Here is a 16587-nt window from a genome sequence, read left to right on the forward strand (position 1 = left end):
TCAAAGCACATGTTTTGTGGTCTTAACATACTGTGATTTTTATTAACTGTGCTTTGATGTACTATAAATGAAATATCATAAAATTCAGTTTCAAAGCCTGATTTTAAGTTCCCAAAGTTCTTAAAACCACCTGCGTGTTTTTTCCGCCAACAGAACCGTTGTCTCCAAAATGTTGTCCAGTCGCTCACATGGTGGAAAAATGGCAGATTATAGTGTCCCTTTCAGAAGTGGGACAATAACAAGATTTCAACCTTCATTTCTCACTATATGCCTCAATAATATCTTCCAGACCTCTACCACCGTCTACATTCGAATCGTGGACGAGAACGACAACGCCCCAGATTTTCCAGAGGAGGAGTATGTCACGGTGCTGAGCGAGGGACCCGACACAGTGGGGGCCACCATCGCCACGGTAACAGCCATTGACCCAGATGAAGGTCTGAATGGGACCTTGCGGTACGCAATCACCCAGGGCAACCTGATCCAGACGTTCAACATCAACAGCATCACGGTGAGGCGTCTGCGCCGTCATAGAAGGGACAACGACAAGAAAACAAACAAATAACTGTGTGTGTGTGGGCGTGGGCGTGTGTGTGTGTGTGTGTTCAGGGGAGAATTACTGCTGTGAAGGAGCTGGACTACGAGATCAGCAAGGGGCATTATGCATTGGTTGTCACGGCTACTGACCAGTGTCCAAAACCTGCTCTTCGCCTGACATCTAGCACAACAGTAATGATCATTTTTTATCATCTATAGTAGATAATCCTGATTCCCATCACCAGCTCTTGCTTTGTGGGGGTTTGAATAAAAATCGGTCTCCTTCCTGCTTCCAGGTGTCGGTAAACGTCTTGGACGTGAACGACGTGACGCCAACCTTCCCCAGACAGTACGAGGGTCCCTTTGAGGTAACGGAGGGCCAGCCGGGCCCGCGGGTGTGGACCCTCAGAGCAAGCGATGAAGACTCCGGTCTCAACGGCAAAGTGGAGTACAGCATCACCGGTGGAGATAACCAGAGTCAGTGCCCCTCTGTTTGTTTTCTCGGAGCATCTAAAACCATTTCTGTTCCCCTCTGAGGTTTTCTCTGCCTCGCTATCAGATGAGTTCATGATCTCTCCTGTGGAGGGTGAGCTTCGGGTGAGGAGGGACGTGGAGCTGGACAGAGAGACCACAGCTTTCTACAACATCACGGTCACGGCGCGGGACCTGGGAACGCCGTCGCGCAACAGTTCGGTGAGTCGCTTTACGTCAGCAGCCGTCGGCGCAAGCAGACGCAACTTTGTCATCATATCCTCTTCCATAAATGGGAACTTACAAGCATCACTTCTGTATTATAATATCTCTTTGCATGGATTCTAACGTCACAATGCCCACAAAATGCTTTCTATATTCTTAATTTTCAGAAAACTGCTGTAGGAATACATTCCTCTGTATTTTTACTGTTTCCAGGCCAGAAAAGCAGAAGATGAGACATGAATTTCAAACATTGTGTATAGTGGATGAAAGGTAGAGGTAGAACAACTATAGACAATTTCAAAGCTGTTTTTGTGTTCAATAATACACACACTTTTTAAAATTCAACTGAAAAACCATAGATATACTAGGGGGAAATATAAAATGGAAAAGATGCTCAATAGCCTCCTTGCAGGAGTGTACACACTATAAAATGAAAACTTTGATGACTCAGTTACAGCATTCGGTCTGTGTGAGGTCACCCTGTCATCAGCTATAATGAATATGATGAACCTGAAGGAAGGTTCAGCTTTTCTTGTTGACTTTTCTCGACTTCTTCACATTTCATCTTTTAGCTAACTCCTCTGTGGTTGGCGGAGGAGTTTCAGAGAATCAGAAAAATCTCTCTTTAAGCTGGTACGAGTCAAAAAAGATGACAAAAACTACAGAACAAGCTTTAGAAATTTGAAACAAGTGGTTCTGTTCTGTGTGTGATGACAATCTCCTGTATTTTTTTTATTTTGAATGGAGCAATTAAGTTTTGCAAGAGGCCAGAAGGTTGAGTTATGGTGAAACTAAAAGAATAACGTACATGCAGTAAAACACGGTGGTGGCTGCATCACTGTCTGAAGATTCTGTTCTTTGTGTTTAAAATTTTGGATTTTGTGAAGGTTATGAACAGCTTTGACCTCTGAGCTATAAGTACCAAATACAACATCAGTAACCCTTAGGTGACTGAAGGCTAAAGATAAGAGAAGATTTTATTTTTCAATCATGCATCCAAAATGATGAAAAGACTGAATGACTTCAGCAGAGGAGAGTGGCAGAAAATCTATGGAGCCATCAGAGGATGTGGACTAAAGATGTTCTCACAATCAGAGAGATTCAGAGAATGATTGCAAGGCAGAGTGGCTGAATCAAAACATGACTAGAGAGGAGAACTGAATTTATTACTAAGTATTACTTAATAAGCTTTGTGAAACAATATTTTCTATGAACACTTGAGATTCTCTGAACATTGCTGCTTCTGGTCCTCAGGTGGTGGTGGGCGTCTACGTTCTGGACATCAACGATAACGACCCCGTCATCCTTAATTTGCCCTACAACACCAGTGTGAGTGAAGGTGCGGCCATACACACCTCCGTGGCCAGAGTTCAAGCTCGGGATGCAGACAGCGGACGTAATGCGCTTCTAACTTACAACATCACCGCTGGAAACCCGAGCGGAGCCTTCTACATCAACGACACGGTAACAAAAACCCAAAAACTCTGAAGCCGGACACATTTGTCCGTTCTTCTCCCCTGATTCAGGAGGGCCACACCTTCATGTTAGTCTTAAAAACATGCAGCGTGTTGGTGAGAGCAGCTAGTATTAGAAAGATGTGCACAGATGTTTCCTAATTCTCTCCTTCTGTAATCAGCTAAAGAGAACAGAAAGTTCCAGCTGTAACTATTTCAACTATTCTTACATAAACATGGAAACTTCCACATATCACTGACTGCAAGTTTGTTACAGAACCGCCCGAAAAATTCCCATAATAGTCCATAAACATAGTGAGATGTCTAGAGTCAGAGTCAGATCAACATGGCCTCCCAGCTGTTCGCAGAAATAAATCTGTTTCTTCGTCCACATCTAAACATTTCCAGCGTCTTGCAGCAGTTTTCATACATCTTGAGCGTTTTCATGTTTTGTCACATTACAAGCACAGACCTTGAAATATTTTATACAGATTAAAGTGATGGACCAACACAAATTAACATCATTTTCAAGTGGAAGGACAAACAGCACAGGTTTTCATTTTCATTGTTTCATCAGTGAAAATCTGAAAGGTGTGGTGTGCATCCAGCTCCCTCCAGTCAAAAACCACCTTTCTCTCCAAACACAGCTTGTAGTGTTAACCTGTCTGTCTTCTTTGGACTGCTCAGTCGTCGGGGAACATTTTCAAATCTTGCCACAGATTGTGAATTAGATTTAGGTCTGTACTTTGTCTAGGCCTCTCAAACGAACACACCCTTAAAGATTTGCGGCTGTAATTGCATCTAAAAGCGACTTTACAACGTTTTAAATCAGAGAGCTGAAGACAAACACAGGCCACACTTCTCAGATTTTTATTAGTGTCATTAGTTTTGAAACCATGTCTCCTTTTTCTTCCACATCACAGTTACCCTCTACCACATTTAAACCCATTAAACATGTTCAAAACTTCGACTTGCACCCTGAACTGTCTTCTCTGTGGTTTTCTTACATATGACACATCCTGACTTATGTAGTGATATGTCCTTCATGCCTGCAGCTCTGACTCATCTCTGTCCCACATAGTCAGGTGTTGTGCAGGTGAACAGACCGCTGGATAGAGAGTTGGTGGCGGAGTACACGCTAACCATCACTGTGAAGGACAATCCAGAGAACCCCCGCATCGCTCGCAGGGTAATCCCCCTTTCCACAGTCTTAAAGTCTCGGCAATTTTCAATCTTTTAAGCATGCTAAGCAGTTTAATACATTTTAATCTACATGTTGTATAAAAATGTGTCATTTTCAAAAGGTCTTTTTTTGTCCTTTACCTGTATACAACCAGGACTCTTCCCAGGAACCATGGTGCTTCCATGTTTTCTGCTTTACAAAGATAATTAAAAAACATTTGCCCTAATGATCCTTAGCGATGGATTCTCTTACCAGAAACTCATCTCATTAAGTTAAAATAAACACTTTCAAGTAGAATGAAACCAAGTGTGAACAATCTTTGCAAGCAGTTAATACAGGGGTGTCTTTGTAGCGTGTTTTCTAAACGGAAGCCAACATGCAGGTATGCTAAGAAAAGGCCGTGTAGAGAAAGGTGAGAAACTGAACTTGCAAAGGTATGCATCAAGTTAACCACCAAGTCTGCAGCACAGTTCTGCAGGGCCTGCCCGGCCAAGCTGCAAGGCTGTACAAGGTTGATTTTTAAAGGGCTTAAATGATGTTTACTTCATTTTCTCTGAAGCACCTAGCTGGGTCGCAGCTGATCCGTTGTTACTGCCTCATCTGGGACACATGTGATCATACAGCCAAGAAAACCATCTTGCATGGAACTGGTTGGGCTCTGGGGGGAGTTAGATTAGGGAAATGCAGAAATAACAGCTCAGCTCAGGCAGACTTTTAATGTTCTCTCACTCTTTCTTCTTTTGTTTCAATAAAACCAGGACTCTGACTTTTTGGTTATCACCATTCTGGATGAAAATGACAACAGGCCCGTGTTCACGAGAACCAGCTACAGAGCTGAAATCACTGAGAACTCACCAGCAGGTAAAGGAACCTTCTTCCTTTGATTTGACTAGGACAATCCACATGTGCAGTATTGAAACTTCGCAGCGTTGTCTCCACCACTTCCTGACTTTGTTTATGCATAGCTCATGCTTGCTTTTTTCCACTTTGCGGTTTAGACAGATTTACTCACAGCTGTAATTTTCTCTGTGCCTTTAAAGGGCATTAGTTCATGTTGTTTAACACATTAACCAATCGGTAATCAGAATCCTAACAGAGCAGCTGGTTACGAATGGGTGAATTTAAAAACATAAGAAGTTTACCAAGAGCTACTCACATTTTATCACACAACAACCAGGATTTACAATTTACTTTATTTGAATTTCACATCACAGACCAAGAAAAATGTTTTCCTTTACCTTCAGCATAATTGTGAAGGAAAAGGAAAATTATAACTTAAAAATAAATCCTGCGTTTAAATTCAGATCCAATGAATGAATACTTCATACATCATTTTGAACATCAGGCAACAATGATGCACATTTTGAAGTATTGCATTAGAAAAACAAAGTTGATGGAAACGGCAAAATTCTAAATAACTTCCTCAATTTTGGCAAAATTTTTTAGGTTTGTTTTTGACTTTTCTGAAAAAGAGTGACAGGGAGATAGAGACACATTTGCCAAATAAGTTCTGATGTAGCGAAAGCTCCCATCCACTGATGGGTCTGTGCCTTACCAGAGGCACGAAATGCAGAAGAGTCCAAACCTTCAATAGGTGAGGACTCTTTCTATTTTTCTGAAATGTGTGGTTCATGCTAGTTTTTAACCTCTACTTCCTGTTTATTAACGCATAACGTCAACATTTGACTAAGTTAGGCTTTGAGTAGCCTGGTTGATTGCTCCAAACCAGTAGATGGAAACATGGATGATTCGCATTTCCTTCTGGCTACAGTGGCTTTCTTCATACCACTCTTCCATAACCTTCACTTCCCAGTAGTGCCCTGATATTGATCTTATTTGGCTTATTGGTACTTTTGAGACGTGCAGTAGAAGGACCTTCCTCTAATGTTTTCTGATCTGTAATTTCCAAACTGTTGATGAAATCTGTCTTTCTTCACATCGCTACATGTTCTTCAGGCAGCACAGTGACTGTTTTAAATGGGCCTGTTCTGGCTGAAGACAAAGACATCGGGCCAAATGCTGTGGTGAAATACCGACTGTTGGGGCCAAGGGTCGACCTCTTCATTGTTGACTCTAACACTGGTAACCTCATTTCTCTGGAGACAGTTAGCATGAAGCCATGCTGAAACAGTAAAGCTAATGTCTCTGAATATCTCCTCAGGGGTCCTACTGGTGCGTCAGGGAGCAAAGTTGGATCGTGAAGCCTTCCAGGACCCTCGAGTAGAGCTGATTCTGGTTGGGGAAGACGTAGGAGGGTTAAACAACAGCGTCCCTCTCACCGTCACAATACTGGACCAGAATGACAATCCTCCTGTCTTCAGCCCGTCTAGCTTCAGCGTCCGACTGCCTGAGAACAGCCCCACTGGTGCGTTTGGTTGATGTGTGTGACACATCTGAGACGGACCTGGTCTCACATGAGATGTTTGCCAGGTTTAACTCGTGTCTGAAAACATTACCGCCTCACTGGTTGTTGTTAAGGTTTATTTGATGGAACTGTAGACGTCTTCCCACTTTCTTACCTGTCTTTGTCACCTCCAGGCGTTGTGGTGACTCAGCTCTCCGCCACCGACGCGGACTCTGGCGCCAACGGTTGGCTGATGTACCGTTTAGAGAGCGGTGCTCAGGACCGCTTTGTGGTTGACCCGATATCTGGTGCCGTCCTGGTGGGTAACACCACACTTGACAGAGAGGAGCGTGGGTCGTACCGCCTCGTTGTGATGGCAACTGATCGTGGCACGCCCCCTTTGTCCGGTACAGCCACGCTGACGGTTATTCTGGATGACATTAATGACTCCAGACCACGTTTTATAGAACCTATAACCATGATAAACGTCAACGAGTCGACCCCACCAGGCGTGGTAGTAGCTACCCTCACCGCTGAAGACCCAGATCTCAATCCAAGGCTAGAGTACTACATCATTTCAGTGGAGGCAAAGGATGATGGGAACAATCCAGTGCTTGGCTTACAGAACTCCTTCGGCATTGATTTACACACAGGTTGGCTTTGGTTTTCTGAAACATTTGTTATTTAACAATGTTTTTTTTATTGACCTTTTGCATGTCACATCATGCTTTTCAGAAAGTGAGCCATTCCACTATGATGGGCATCAAAACTACCTATGCATCTGTTAAATCCTGTAAAAATAGTCAAAAAAATACAATTTGAAGACAAATATCACTTTTATTTAGTTGACTTCACTGTAAAAATGGTCATTGCATTGCGGTGAAGGTCTGTGTCTGATCATTACCCGTTAACCATGGAGAAAATGCCACAGCATCATGTAGCCTACCATGTATGAAAAAATAGTCAGCACCTAGAGTTTTGTATACTTTTAAGTCTGCTGCAGTGTTAGGAGAAATGATGTTTATGACATAGTGACATAGTGATATAAATCATGTGGCATGAATTCAGGCAAAAGCAAGTATTTCCAACCTCTGTACATATCGTTGCCTAAGAGCCCCAGCAGGTGTGCTATATCTACAGACAAGTTAGCTTGACTTGAACAAGTAGCAGAACAAGTAGCACACCTATTTTGGCAAAAACAATTTGAGAAATATATCGCAGTCACTCCATTCAGTACCCCCATCCCAGACTTCAAACATCTGTCAAGGTGCCTCATCGTGATTAGGTGACATAGTGGCAAAGGGTCAATATGAGAACGCTGATGTGGTGGGTTAAATTAGACATTTGAAACTGCTGACATGTTTTTGGGAATTTCTAGGTGCAGTATTTGTTCGTAACCCCCTGAACAGAGAGCTGGTAGCTACGTTTGAGATAATCGTGTCTGTCCATGACAACGCCAGTCAGGTTATTGACAAGTCCGGCAGTGTTCCTAACGGTAAGTCCAGGTTGTGCTTACCTTCAGATTCTGATTCTGATTCATCCTCCATATGTACCGTATTTAAGTCTCTCTGGAGGATAGGTCACATCAGTCAAAAGATTTGTCATGAAGAGGAAAAAACTCAATCTTATTGTGATTCAAGTTAAAGTCCACAAAGATTTTTGCACATTTTTTACATTTGTGACGGAAGGACAGAAACGCCTTTTGCCTGCTGTGCCTCACAACCAGTTGCCATCCAGATTGTCACCAAGTCATGGAGATTTGGTGAACATAATCACACTTTGCTTCACTTGAACTTCGGAGATTTGACGGTGGCCAGCTGGAACTGGGAATTCATCTAGAAGTTTTTGGTGACAGTTCTAGTTGCTTCTTCATGCCACCCTTCCATGACCTTCACTTCCCAATACTACCCTGCTATTGGTCTTATTTGATCACCATAAAATTAAAAGACAAAATGTAAAATTATTAATGTCCGTTATTGCTCTGTTTGCCAGATTTACTTGTCTTTCCCATTTGGAATAGAGAATGGTAAGACATATGGGTCTCTGAGTCATGTCATATTCAAGTTGTGGTGAAATTAAATCATAGATTACAAATTCGAAGTTGTATAAGACTTTGATCAACATTAAAATGGTTTGTTTAAGTTTATTTTGAAGAGTTTTGTCAGAGTGAATCAAGGATTTTTCTAAATATTTCAGTGTGTGTTTCTCTTGCAGTAAAAGTTATATATTTTTTTTTTACTCATCTTTACGATGGACGATGTTGCATTCATATAATATTTTCATTGCTTGTTTCTTTTCCTTTCAGCGAGACTAACGATCAACGTACTGGACGTGAACGACAACGCCCCTCGATTCCGGCCCTTCGGAGTCACCAACTTCACAGAGCAGATTTTGGAAGGAGCTCAGCCGGGCACAACGCTGCTGTCGGTGTCCGCTGTAGACCCCGATAAAGGTCCAAACGGTCAGGTCATTTATCAGCTGCTGCACCTGCCAAGAGGAGGCTATGTCAGACTGGAGGACTCTTCCATGGGTAAGATCACCCATACGTTTTGCAGAACAAATGCAGCATAGATATTTACTGTAGAACTGCTGCTGCTTTTTTAGGGAAGATTGTGGCCAATCAGACGGTGGATTTTGAGCAAGTGCAGTGGCTGAATTTCACCATTCGGGCTCAGGATCACGGGACGCCTCCGAGAAGCGCCGAGCTCCCGGTTTATTTACGGATAGTTGACGTCAACGACAACAACCCAGTGTTTCTGCAGCCGTCCTATCAGGTACAGGACTGGTCAGATCTGTAGGGCTGCTGGTTTTAAAATGGTTCCCATAAACTGGAGAAATTTAGTGAACAGAAAAACGTAAAATCAAATTTTTCGAGCTTTATATCATGTTATAATGTTATTCCTCGCGACTTTCCCACTCAGCTCCTTCAGACTAGCCAGTAGCAGTTGGCAAACACCTGGTGGAACTGTGCATTTCTCAGTGAAACGCTGGTAAAACGTTACTAAAAGGGTTAATGGAGAAGTGATGTTATGATATCTTCCTTAAGGTGAAGTTTCAGAAAGAGCAGGAGTTTTTAAAGAGACAGAGACCCTATTTCAAGGCGTTAAATTACAAAGTCAAATTTAATATTTGACATATATAAGATTTTTATAACAACTGAAGGTAACATAGTTATTTTACTAATATAAAATGGCACTATATGCCTGGAAAACACCAATACTAATACTGTCCCTTTACAGAGACATGACTAATCATTACTACTTTTAATAACGAACAAGTTCAGTTCAATGACTTGGAATACCATCAAAAAAGTTCATTTATTTCATCCATCCAAGTCTTTGCTCCAAAAAGTGTTGTGTCCAAGGATTCTAATTGAAAGTTCAGTGGAAGAAAAAAGTGCAGCTGAAAAAGGTTTATTAGTAACAGGATAACTGCAGGCTTACACAAAATCCAAGCTGCTAGACGTCCAATTTGAGGTTCAACAGTGGCTGGTGATAAAACCTGGTGGACCAGAACCAGCAGGTGACTTTCAACCCAAATCAAGTCCAAACTCAGCACTTAGAGCACGGCAGCATCTTCATTACGCTCGTCAGCAGAAGGAAGCAGGACAAGCTTCTGTCAACAGGAAGATGAGAGACCACTGTGGAATCAGATACCCAGAAATCTGTAGGTTGACCTGCACAAGAGAAGAACTTCAAATCCATCATGGTGATCAAAGAATGAGGAATACTGTAAAATCAAATAGTCTTAATACATGAGCATAATAAAGGGAAGTTTGGTGGCAGGAAAGGAGGAGTAGAAAAAGGGAATTGCTGCTAAATGAGGTTAGACAACTTCATGAGTTCATATATATGCTCATACTTTTCATTAAGCCTACATTTCTGTATAAAAATGCTTTTATAGTTGTCTGATATGATATTGTAATATTCTAATCTAACTGAATGCTTGGTTTTCATTGGTTTAAACCACAATCATCCAGATGAACAGAGATATGCTTGGTATATCACCGTTTGTAATGAATCCGTACAGAATGAGGTTCACATTTAGAACTGAACTGAATAAAGGAAGTGTTTGTTGTTGTTCTGATTGGCTGACATGCAGCTGATTCTCACACGATGTTTGTCTTGTTTTAAGGAACCCGTCTTTGAGAACGTGGACTTGGGCACCACCATAGCTCGTGTCAGAGCCACAGACGCTGATTCTGGACTTTTCGCTGTCATCGAGTACAGCCTTGTGGACGGAGAGGGCAAGTTTGGCATCAAACCTTCCACTGTAAGGTCATTCACAAGCTGCAATTCAGCCTTTTCCTAACTGTTCAGTAAATTACAGAGCAACTTCTTCAAACTGGAGTCCTGTTATTTACTTTTGTTGGTTTTGGTTATGTATACTTTGTGTTGCAAGAGTTGTTATTTAAATAACCTTTTGACCGCGTACAGAAAAGCCAGACAGTTCCTCTTTTACAACCTTACACAAAAGATAAGCATGCATTGACGGTTAAGAGGCGGCCTGCTGTGTTTGCTCTTCTCGGGTTGCTGAAAGTGATCCGGTCTGGAAATGCAAGCTCACACTGTCCCAATGCATAGTTTACATTTTCAGCTCTTCGCTATGATAACGCCACCACTCCCACTAAGTACTTCCTTCCTAATCATCCCTTTTCCTCTTTCTTTGTAAGGGAGAAATCTACATTCTGTCCCCTCTGGACAGGGAGACCAAGGACCACTACACTCTGACTGCTGTTGCACGAGACAACCCAGGAGGGAGCCCTAACAACCGAAGAGAGAACTCTGTTCAGGTAGGAACAACTATCACATCAAACCAACGGAAACATTGTCAGAGGTTTTCAAAACTGCAATATGTCTAAAAAACATGTTTCATTATTTTCAGATGTTAAATTAGACTAAACTTTACTGGTTTTAGTATTTCAATATTCATATTTTTATATTTTCATATTCTAAATGTCAGAATAAGGAGAATATTTTGAAGACTTTGTTTGGTACTTTAAAGGGGCAGTATTATGTAAAACTGACGTTTTTGAGCTTCACATCATGTTATAATGTTATTCCTTCATCCAGATCATACCTGGAGTTTTACTTTTATTCTTTCATGCATGTTTGATGATTCTTTGACTCTCCCACGGCAACCATTCAGCTGTGCTAAACATTTGGATGAACCTAGCGCCACCTTTTAGACGCAGCTCCTTCTTGGAGCTTTCACATCACAGAACAGCCCAACTCAGCTCCTTCAGACTAGCCAGCAGCTAGTTGGCAAACTCTTGGTGGAAACGCGCTTCTGCTGAGCTCATTACAACTACATATTGGCAGATGTTTACCATGATTGTGTGAAAACTGACTAAATCATCTTTATCTGTGAATCATCAGGTTCTGGTGACGGTGCTGGATGTAAACGACTACCGACCACGCTTCACAAAGCGAGTGTATAACACCAGCGTGTTTGAGAACGAGCCCAGCGGTACGTCTGTGATAACCATCTCCGCCATTGACCTGGACGAAGGAGAGAATGCCGCCTTAATCTACAGCATACTTGGGCCAAATTTAGGTAAGAATTGACCAAAACAACATTTTCTGGAGTGCTTTGCCAAAATATTCATGCCACTTCAACTTTTTCACATTTTGCCAAATTAGAACTACAAATGTCCGTGTAGTTTGTGGGCTATTTTATTGATTGTTTTTGTGGAATCAATTTTGGTGCAGTGTGTTCATCAGTCATGGTGTTTTTTTGGGTTTTCAGATGCCTTCTCCCTGGATCCAATCACCGGACTGGTGCGATCACGCCGCCTGCTCCAGTCTTCTGAGCGTTTCAACTTCACTGTTGTAGCTACGGACCAGGGGCGTCCTCCCCTATGGGGCACTGCAGACCTGATCATCACAGTCATAGACGTCAACGACAACAGACCTGTGTTTGTCAGGCCAGCTAATGGAACCATTATTCATATCTCTGAGGTATCGGCTCCCCTAATGCTAAGCTAATTAGCATGTTTATTCTGTTTTCATGTGACTCATTGATAATTCAGGTGGGAAAGTTTTTTTATTTTCGGTTTTGCGGTGAATTGTGTGAAGAAGTTGTTTTCCCATTTGATCCATTTTGTTATAAAACTTATTCATCAGAGTTTCAGCTGCTCTCTGCACAACTCTACCCGACTCAAACAGGATCAGGAGCTAAAGCAGTGAATGACACAGATGATTTAAAATGCAATGTGATGTTATTTTAGATCAGATTGGATCAATATATAAATGGCATCCGAGAAAACAGCAGAAATCACAACATAACACACAAAAAATAAAATCCTTAAACCAACAGAACTTTTATTCTTTTGTTTCACAAAGCAGATTTTTGACTCGTTTGATGAACTTCCAGTTAATAGTGGGAAAATCAAGCCTGGAGACTTTTATGTAATGCAATACTTGAGTATAGCAGGTGACGTAATTTTTTAAAAGGTGAAGATCTACTCCTCTTAGCAAAAGATGCTATAGCAGTTTTTTATTTTCTTTCTTATTTTTGCAAAAAATGGCAACAAATTAAAGACCAAGGCTAAAATTTGCAAGTCCTGGGAGAAAGAATAGGTCTGCAAAACTATCTCAAACTGTATTAAATCTGAGTTTTGATTACTTTTTTGCAACTCTTCCTTTGTGCAGGAGCAGCCTCCAGGCCTGCCTGTGTATGAGGTCCATGCCACCGACTCAGACGAGGGCGTGAACGGAGAGGTCCGCTACGCCTTCCTGCAGACTGGCGCTGGGAACAGAGACTGGGAAAACTTCCACATCGACGCCATGTCTGGGGTCATCACCACTACGGTGAAACTGGACCGGGAGAAACAAGCGCTGCTCAGCGTGAGTCCGCCTTCTCCTGCAGCTCCTGCATCCAACACAGGGCCATTGCGCTGCCCTCAGTAACTGTGTGCAAATCACTCCTCAGCTTATCATCGTGGCCCGTGACATGGGCCAACCAGTGCCTTATGAGACCACCCAGCCTCTGCAGGTGGCGCTGTTGGATATTGACGATAATGAACCAGTCTTCCTCAAGCCACCAGTAATGTTGAGCTGTAATTTATGTGTGCAGTTTACGGATGTTTGCATGTTGTAATGGTTTGTTTTCTCCGCAGCGTGGCAGCTTACCCTACCAGAAGCTGACGGTACCAGAACACTCTCCCTCTGGTACCGTGGTGGGAAACGTAACCAGAGCTGTGGACGCCGATGAGGGCTCCAACGCCATCGTCTACTATTTCATTGCAGGTATGAAACATTCAATGGTGGAGGAAATATTCAAACTCTGTACTTAAATAAAACTACAAATTAACAAACAAAACTGTATTCTAGTAAAAGTACTTGCTTTTAAAAAGTATTCAATAAGTATTGAAAGTAGAAATACTTCTCGAAATTATTACCTAATCCAATGATATAGAATATTATTAACTGTATGCATATTTTCTTTAATATATCAATAGTATTGTACAGTTTTAAAGAGTAATGCTGCAGATGAATGCATGTTTTTATTGGGTTTATGATTTGTGACACATTTTACACTTTATGATTCTGTGCATAAAAAATTCTGGGAAGATCTGCAGACTTAAATGTCATTTAGCCTAATAAGAAAGAGGAATGATTATACATTTTAAAGTTTTCATTTAACTCAAAGCAAAAAAGCAATTTGTTATTTTAACTGCAGTAAACACGTTCAAGTAAAAGTTTTAATAAACAAAGAGAAAAACGCATGAATGTAACATGTAATTCAACATTACAGAAATACAGTAGAGTAAAAGTCCAAAGTACCCTCAATTAAATCTAGTTAAGTAAAGTACAGATATATAGAAAATGTATTTAAATACAATAAGTACATCCCACCACTGAATGTTAGTGTTTTATGATGAAAAATATGAATTTATCTATGGTGATTTCATCCTGGTTTCAAGGGGTTTTCCTGAACATATTGTCTGAGCACATGAAAGCATTCGCACTTCAAAAGCAAAAGAATAATGCAGACATTTCCAAAGATTCATCTTCACAGAAATCTGTTTCATGTCCTGCTGAAGGAGGAAACAGTGATGCAAACTTTGGCCTGAGTCTTGATGGAGAGCTGAAGGTTCTGAGGGATCTGGACCGGGAGGAGATCCCGGCCTACTCCATCATCATCAAGGCTTCCAGCAACAGGAGCTGGACCCCTCCCAAAGGTCAGAGGTCACTAAGGGCCAAAGCGCTGAACCCAGCTCTAGACCCGAGCCTTCTGGAAGTCCAGATCGAACTCGAGGACATAAATGACCAGACGCCACGGTTTGCTAAGGCAGAATACACAGCAGGTAACAGATGCTGCTGCTGGCTGGTGAATCATCATCTGGTATAAAACCAGACTAACCTTTGGTTTGTGTTTTTGTTTCAGGCGTTGCAGCAAATGCTAAAGTTGGCTCAGATCTCATCAGGTTGGTGGCTACAGATAACGACATCGGGAACAACAGCGTGGTCCAGTACCATATCGTTACAATCCGCTACTTCCAGACCCAGAGCAACGGCAGCGAGGATGTGGGCAACATCTTCACCATTGGTGAGAAATCACAGTTTAGTCAGTAGACATTAGATCTAGTTTCTGACAGACTCTTTAAAACGAAAAACTTTGGAGTTACATTAAAATCTAGTCCTGGTGTTCTTGACTGTCCTGGATTAGCAGGAGAGCTCTGCTGTTCCTGCTCCCACTTTAATTCAATGCTCTAGGGAAAGATTAACTGATGAGGGTCTGATGGATTTCAGACAGAAGTAAAACCTCTTACTGCACTTATATCTGTCCGCTTGTCAAAAACACACGTATTTTTGGCAATTATGTGTTTGTAGAATAGAAAAATGTTACAAAAACAAGCAATGATTTAGGATGTTAGTGTTTTTGTTTGACGAATCTGTTCAGCTCCTCCAGCATGTGCAGTGTGTGATTCCTCACGCCTTGGAACACATAATGAGAATAATTGGATCTTCGTGTGAGATTTTGGCTCCCGCAGAATGACTCGCTTCCTTTTCCATGTCATCGCAGGTCTGACGGACGGAATGATCCGAACTTACGACCTCTTCACAGCTTACAATCCAGGCTACTTCCAGCTTGAGATCTTAGCTTGTGACCTCGCCGGCCACAGTTCAACCACCAATGTGAACATCTATATCCTCCGAGACGACCAGCGGGTCAAGATCGTCTTTAACGAGATACCAGACTGGGTCCGCGAGAACCAGGACAATTTCATCAGCCTGCTGTCCAACATCACAGGAGCTATTGTCAACCTGGACGACATTCAGGTAAGACTTCCTCATCTTCACTCTGTTTTTCATAAACAGTCTTAAAAAGTACAGATCTGTATTTTGTTGGGATTTTGTTGTGTCAGACAAAAAGAAAGCAGCAAATCTCTGCTTATCTGCTACAGAAGAAAGGCTTAAAAAATAAAATTATGGCATGTATTTACATTTATTTTACATAATGTTGGAACATTTGAGATAATTTATTTTTCTAAATAGGCTGAACCTTTATAAAGTAAAAGGGTAAAATAAAATTTAATAAAAGCAAAGCTGAAAAACAGGCTTCATGGATGCAGAGCAGAGAACAAGGAAGGATCATAAATCCCCTACTTCAACATCTCTCTGTCCAGGCAGAGATTTAAAGAGGAGTAGCAATAGCAAATGAGGTGGAGTAGCAGAGCTGCTAACAGCTGATGTTGTCATCCATATTATGTTATGCTTTTAGCAAGTTATGAGAGTCATGACTCTGTTACACAGCAGCAGTCTTCAGTTAGAGGCCTCTTCAGATTTGCAGTGAGACTGACTGCTACTGGTTTTCCTTCTTGTCCACAGCATCAGCATCCAGGTTCACTCTGAACACAAATACGGGGGGGAAGAATGTATGCTGGTTAATCAGATAAAATTGCAATAAAAATACAATGAGTTTTTATTATAAAGCAAATTGTGGGATAAAAGGCCACTGTGTATGATATTTTAATATGTCATAATATGTAGTTCCATGTGGACAAGAAGGGCAGAGTGAGCTACTCTCAGACCGACATGCTGATCCACGTCGTCAACAATCAGACCAACACCATCCTGGATGTGGAAAGGTTGTTTTTTTATTCGCCTTTAAGTTCTGTGATCATTCAGGTTCTGATCATTCAGGTTCTGATCGTAACGACTAGGAACTGTGCTGTGTGATCCTAGAGTCATCCAGATGATCGATGAGAACAAGGAGCAGCTGAGGAGTTTGTTCCGGACGTACAACGTGGTGGACGTTCAGCCTGCCATCGGTGACAAACTGCCTGATGACATCTCCACCCTGCAGGTCTGCTCAGCCGCCATCCATGAGCTCATACACTGTGGAAGTTTTTCACTGCTGGTTTT

General features: G+C 41.8%; 1 protein-coding gene across 4 annotated transcripts in view; it reads left to right on the forward strand.

Annotated features, from left to right (window-relative positions):
* Window positions 1-16587, forward strand: part of cdh23 (cadherin-related 23) — a 195517-nt gene that overhangs the window by 173263 nt on the left and 5667 nt on the right. For 2 of the 4 annotated variants that reach the window (XM_032552270.1, XM_032552271.1), the window contains exons 38-62: window positions 290-511; window positions 610-729; window positions 834-1014; window positions 1097-1230; window positions 2488-2697; window positions 3769-3876; window positions 4629-4731; window positions 5827-5952; window positions 6032-6235; window positions 6409-6867; window positions 7593-7709; window positions 8520-8744; window positions 8819-8988; window positions 10349-10486; window positions 10887-11006; window positions 11593-11770; window positions 11963-12174; window positions 12868-13062; window positions 13148-13261; window positions 13335-13464; window positions 14262-14525; window positions 14606-14767; window positions 15245-15501; window positions 16213-16310; window positions 16408-16528. In XM_032552270.1, the coding sequence (XP_032408161.1) occupies window positions 290-511; window positions 610-729; window positions 834-1014; window positions 1097-1230; window positions 2488-2697; window positions 3769-3876; window positions 4629-4731; window positions 5827-5952; window positions 6032-6235; window positions 6409-6867; window positions 7593-7709; window positions 8520-8744; window positions 8819-8988; window positions 10349-10486; window positions 10887-11006; window positions 11593-11770; window positions 11963-12174; window positions 12868-13062; window positions 13148-13261; window positions 13335-13464; window positions 14262-14525; window positions 14606-14767; window positions 15245-15501; window positions 16213-16310; window positions 16408-16528 (4368 nt within the window). Of the gene's footprint in view, window positions 1-289; window positions 512-609; window positions 730-833; window positions 1015-1096; window positions 1231-2487; window positions 2698-3768; window positions 3877-4628; window positions 4732-5826; window positions 5953-6031; window positions 6236-6408; window positions 6868-7592; window positions 7710-8519; window positions 8745-8818; window positions 8989-10348; window positions 10487-10886; window positions 11007-11592; window positions 11771-11962; window positions 12175-12867; window positions 13063-13147; window positions 13262-13334; window positions 13465-14261; window positions 14526-14605; window positions 14768-15244; window positions 15502-16212; window positions 16311-16385; window positions 16529-16587 lie in introns of those variants that run through there. The other 2 variants (XM_032552272.1, XM_032552274.1) reach the window with 2 other exon arrangements.

Source organism: Xiphophorus hellerii, chromosome 22, assembly GCF_003331165.1.
Source record: "Xiphophorus hellerii strain 12219 chromosome 22, Xiphophorus_hellerii-4.1, whole genome shotgun sequence".
NCBI classification, from domain to species: Eukaryota; Metazoa; Chordata; class Actinopteri; order Cyprinodontiformes; family Poeciliidae; genus Xiphophorus; species Xiphophorus hellerii.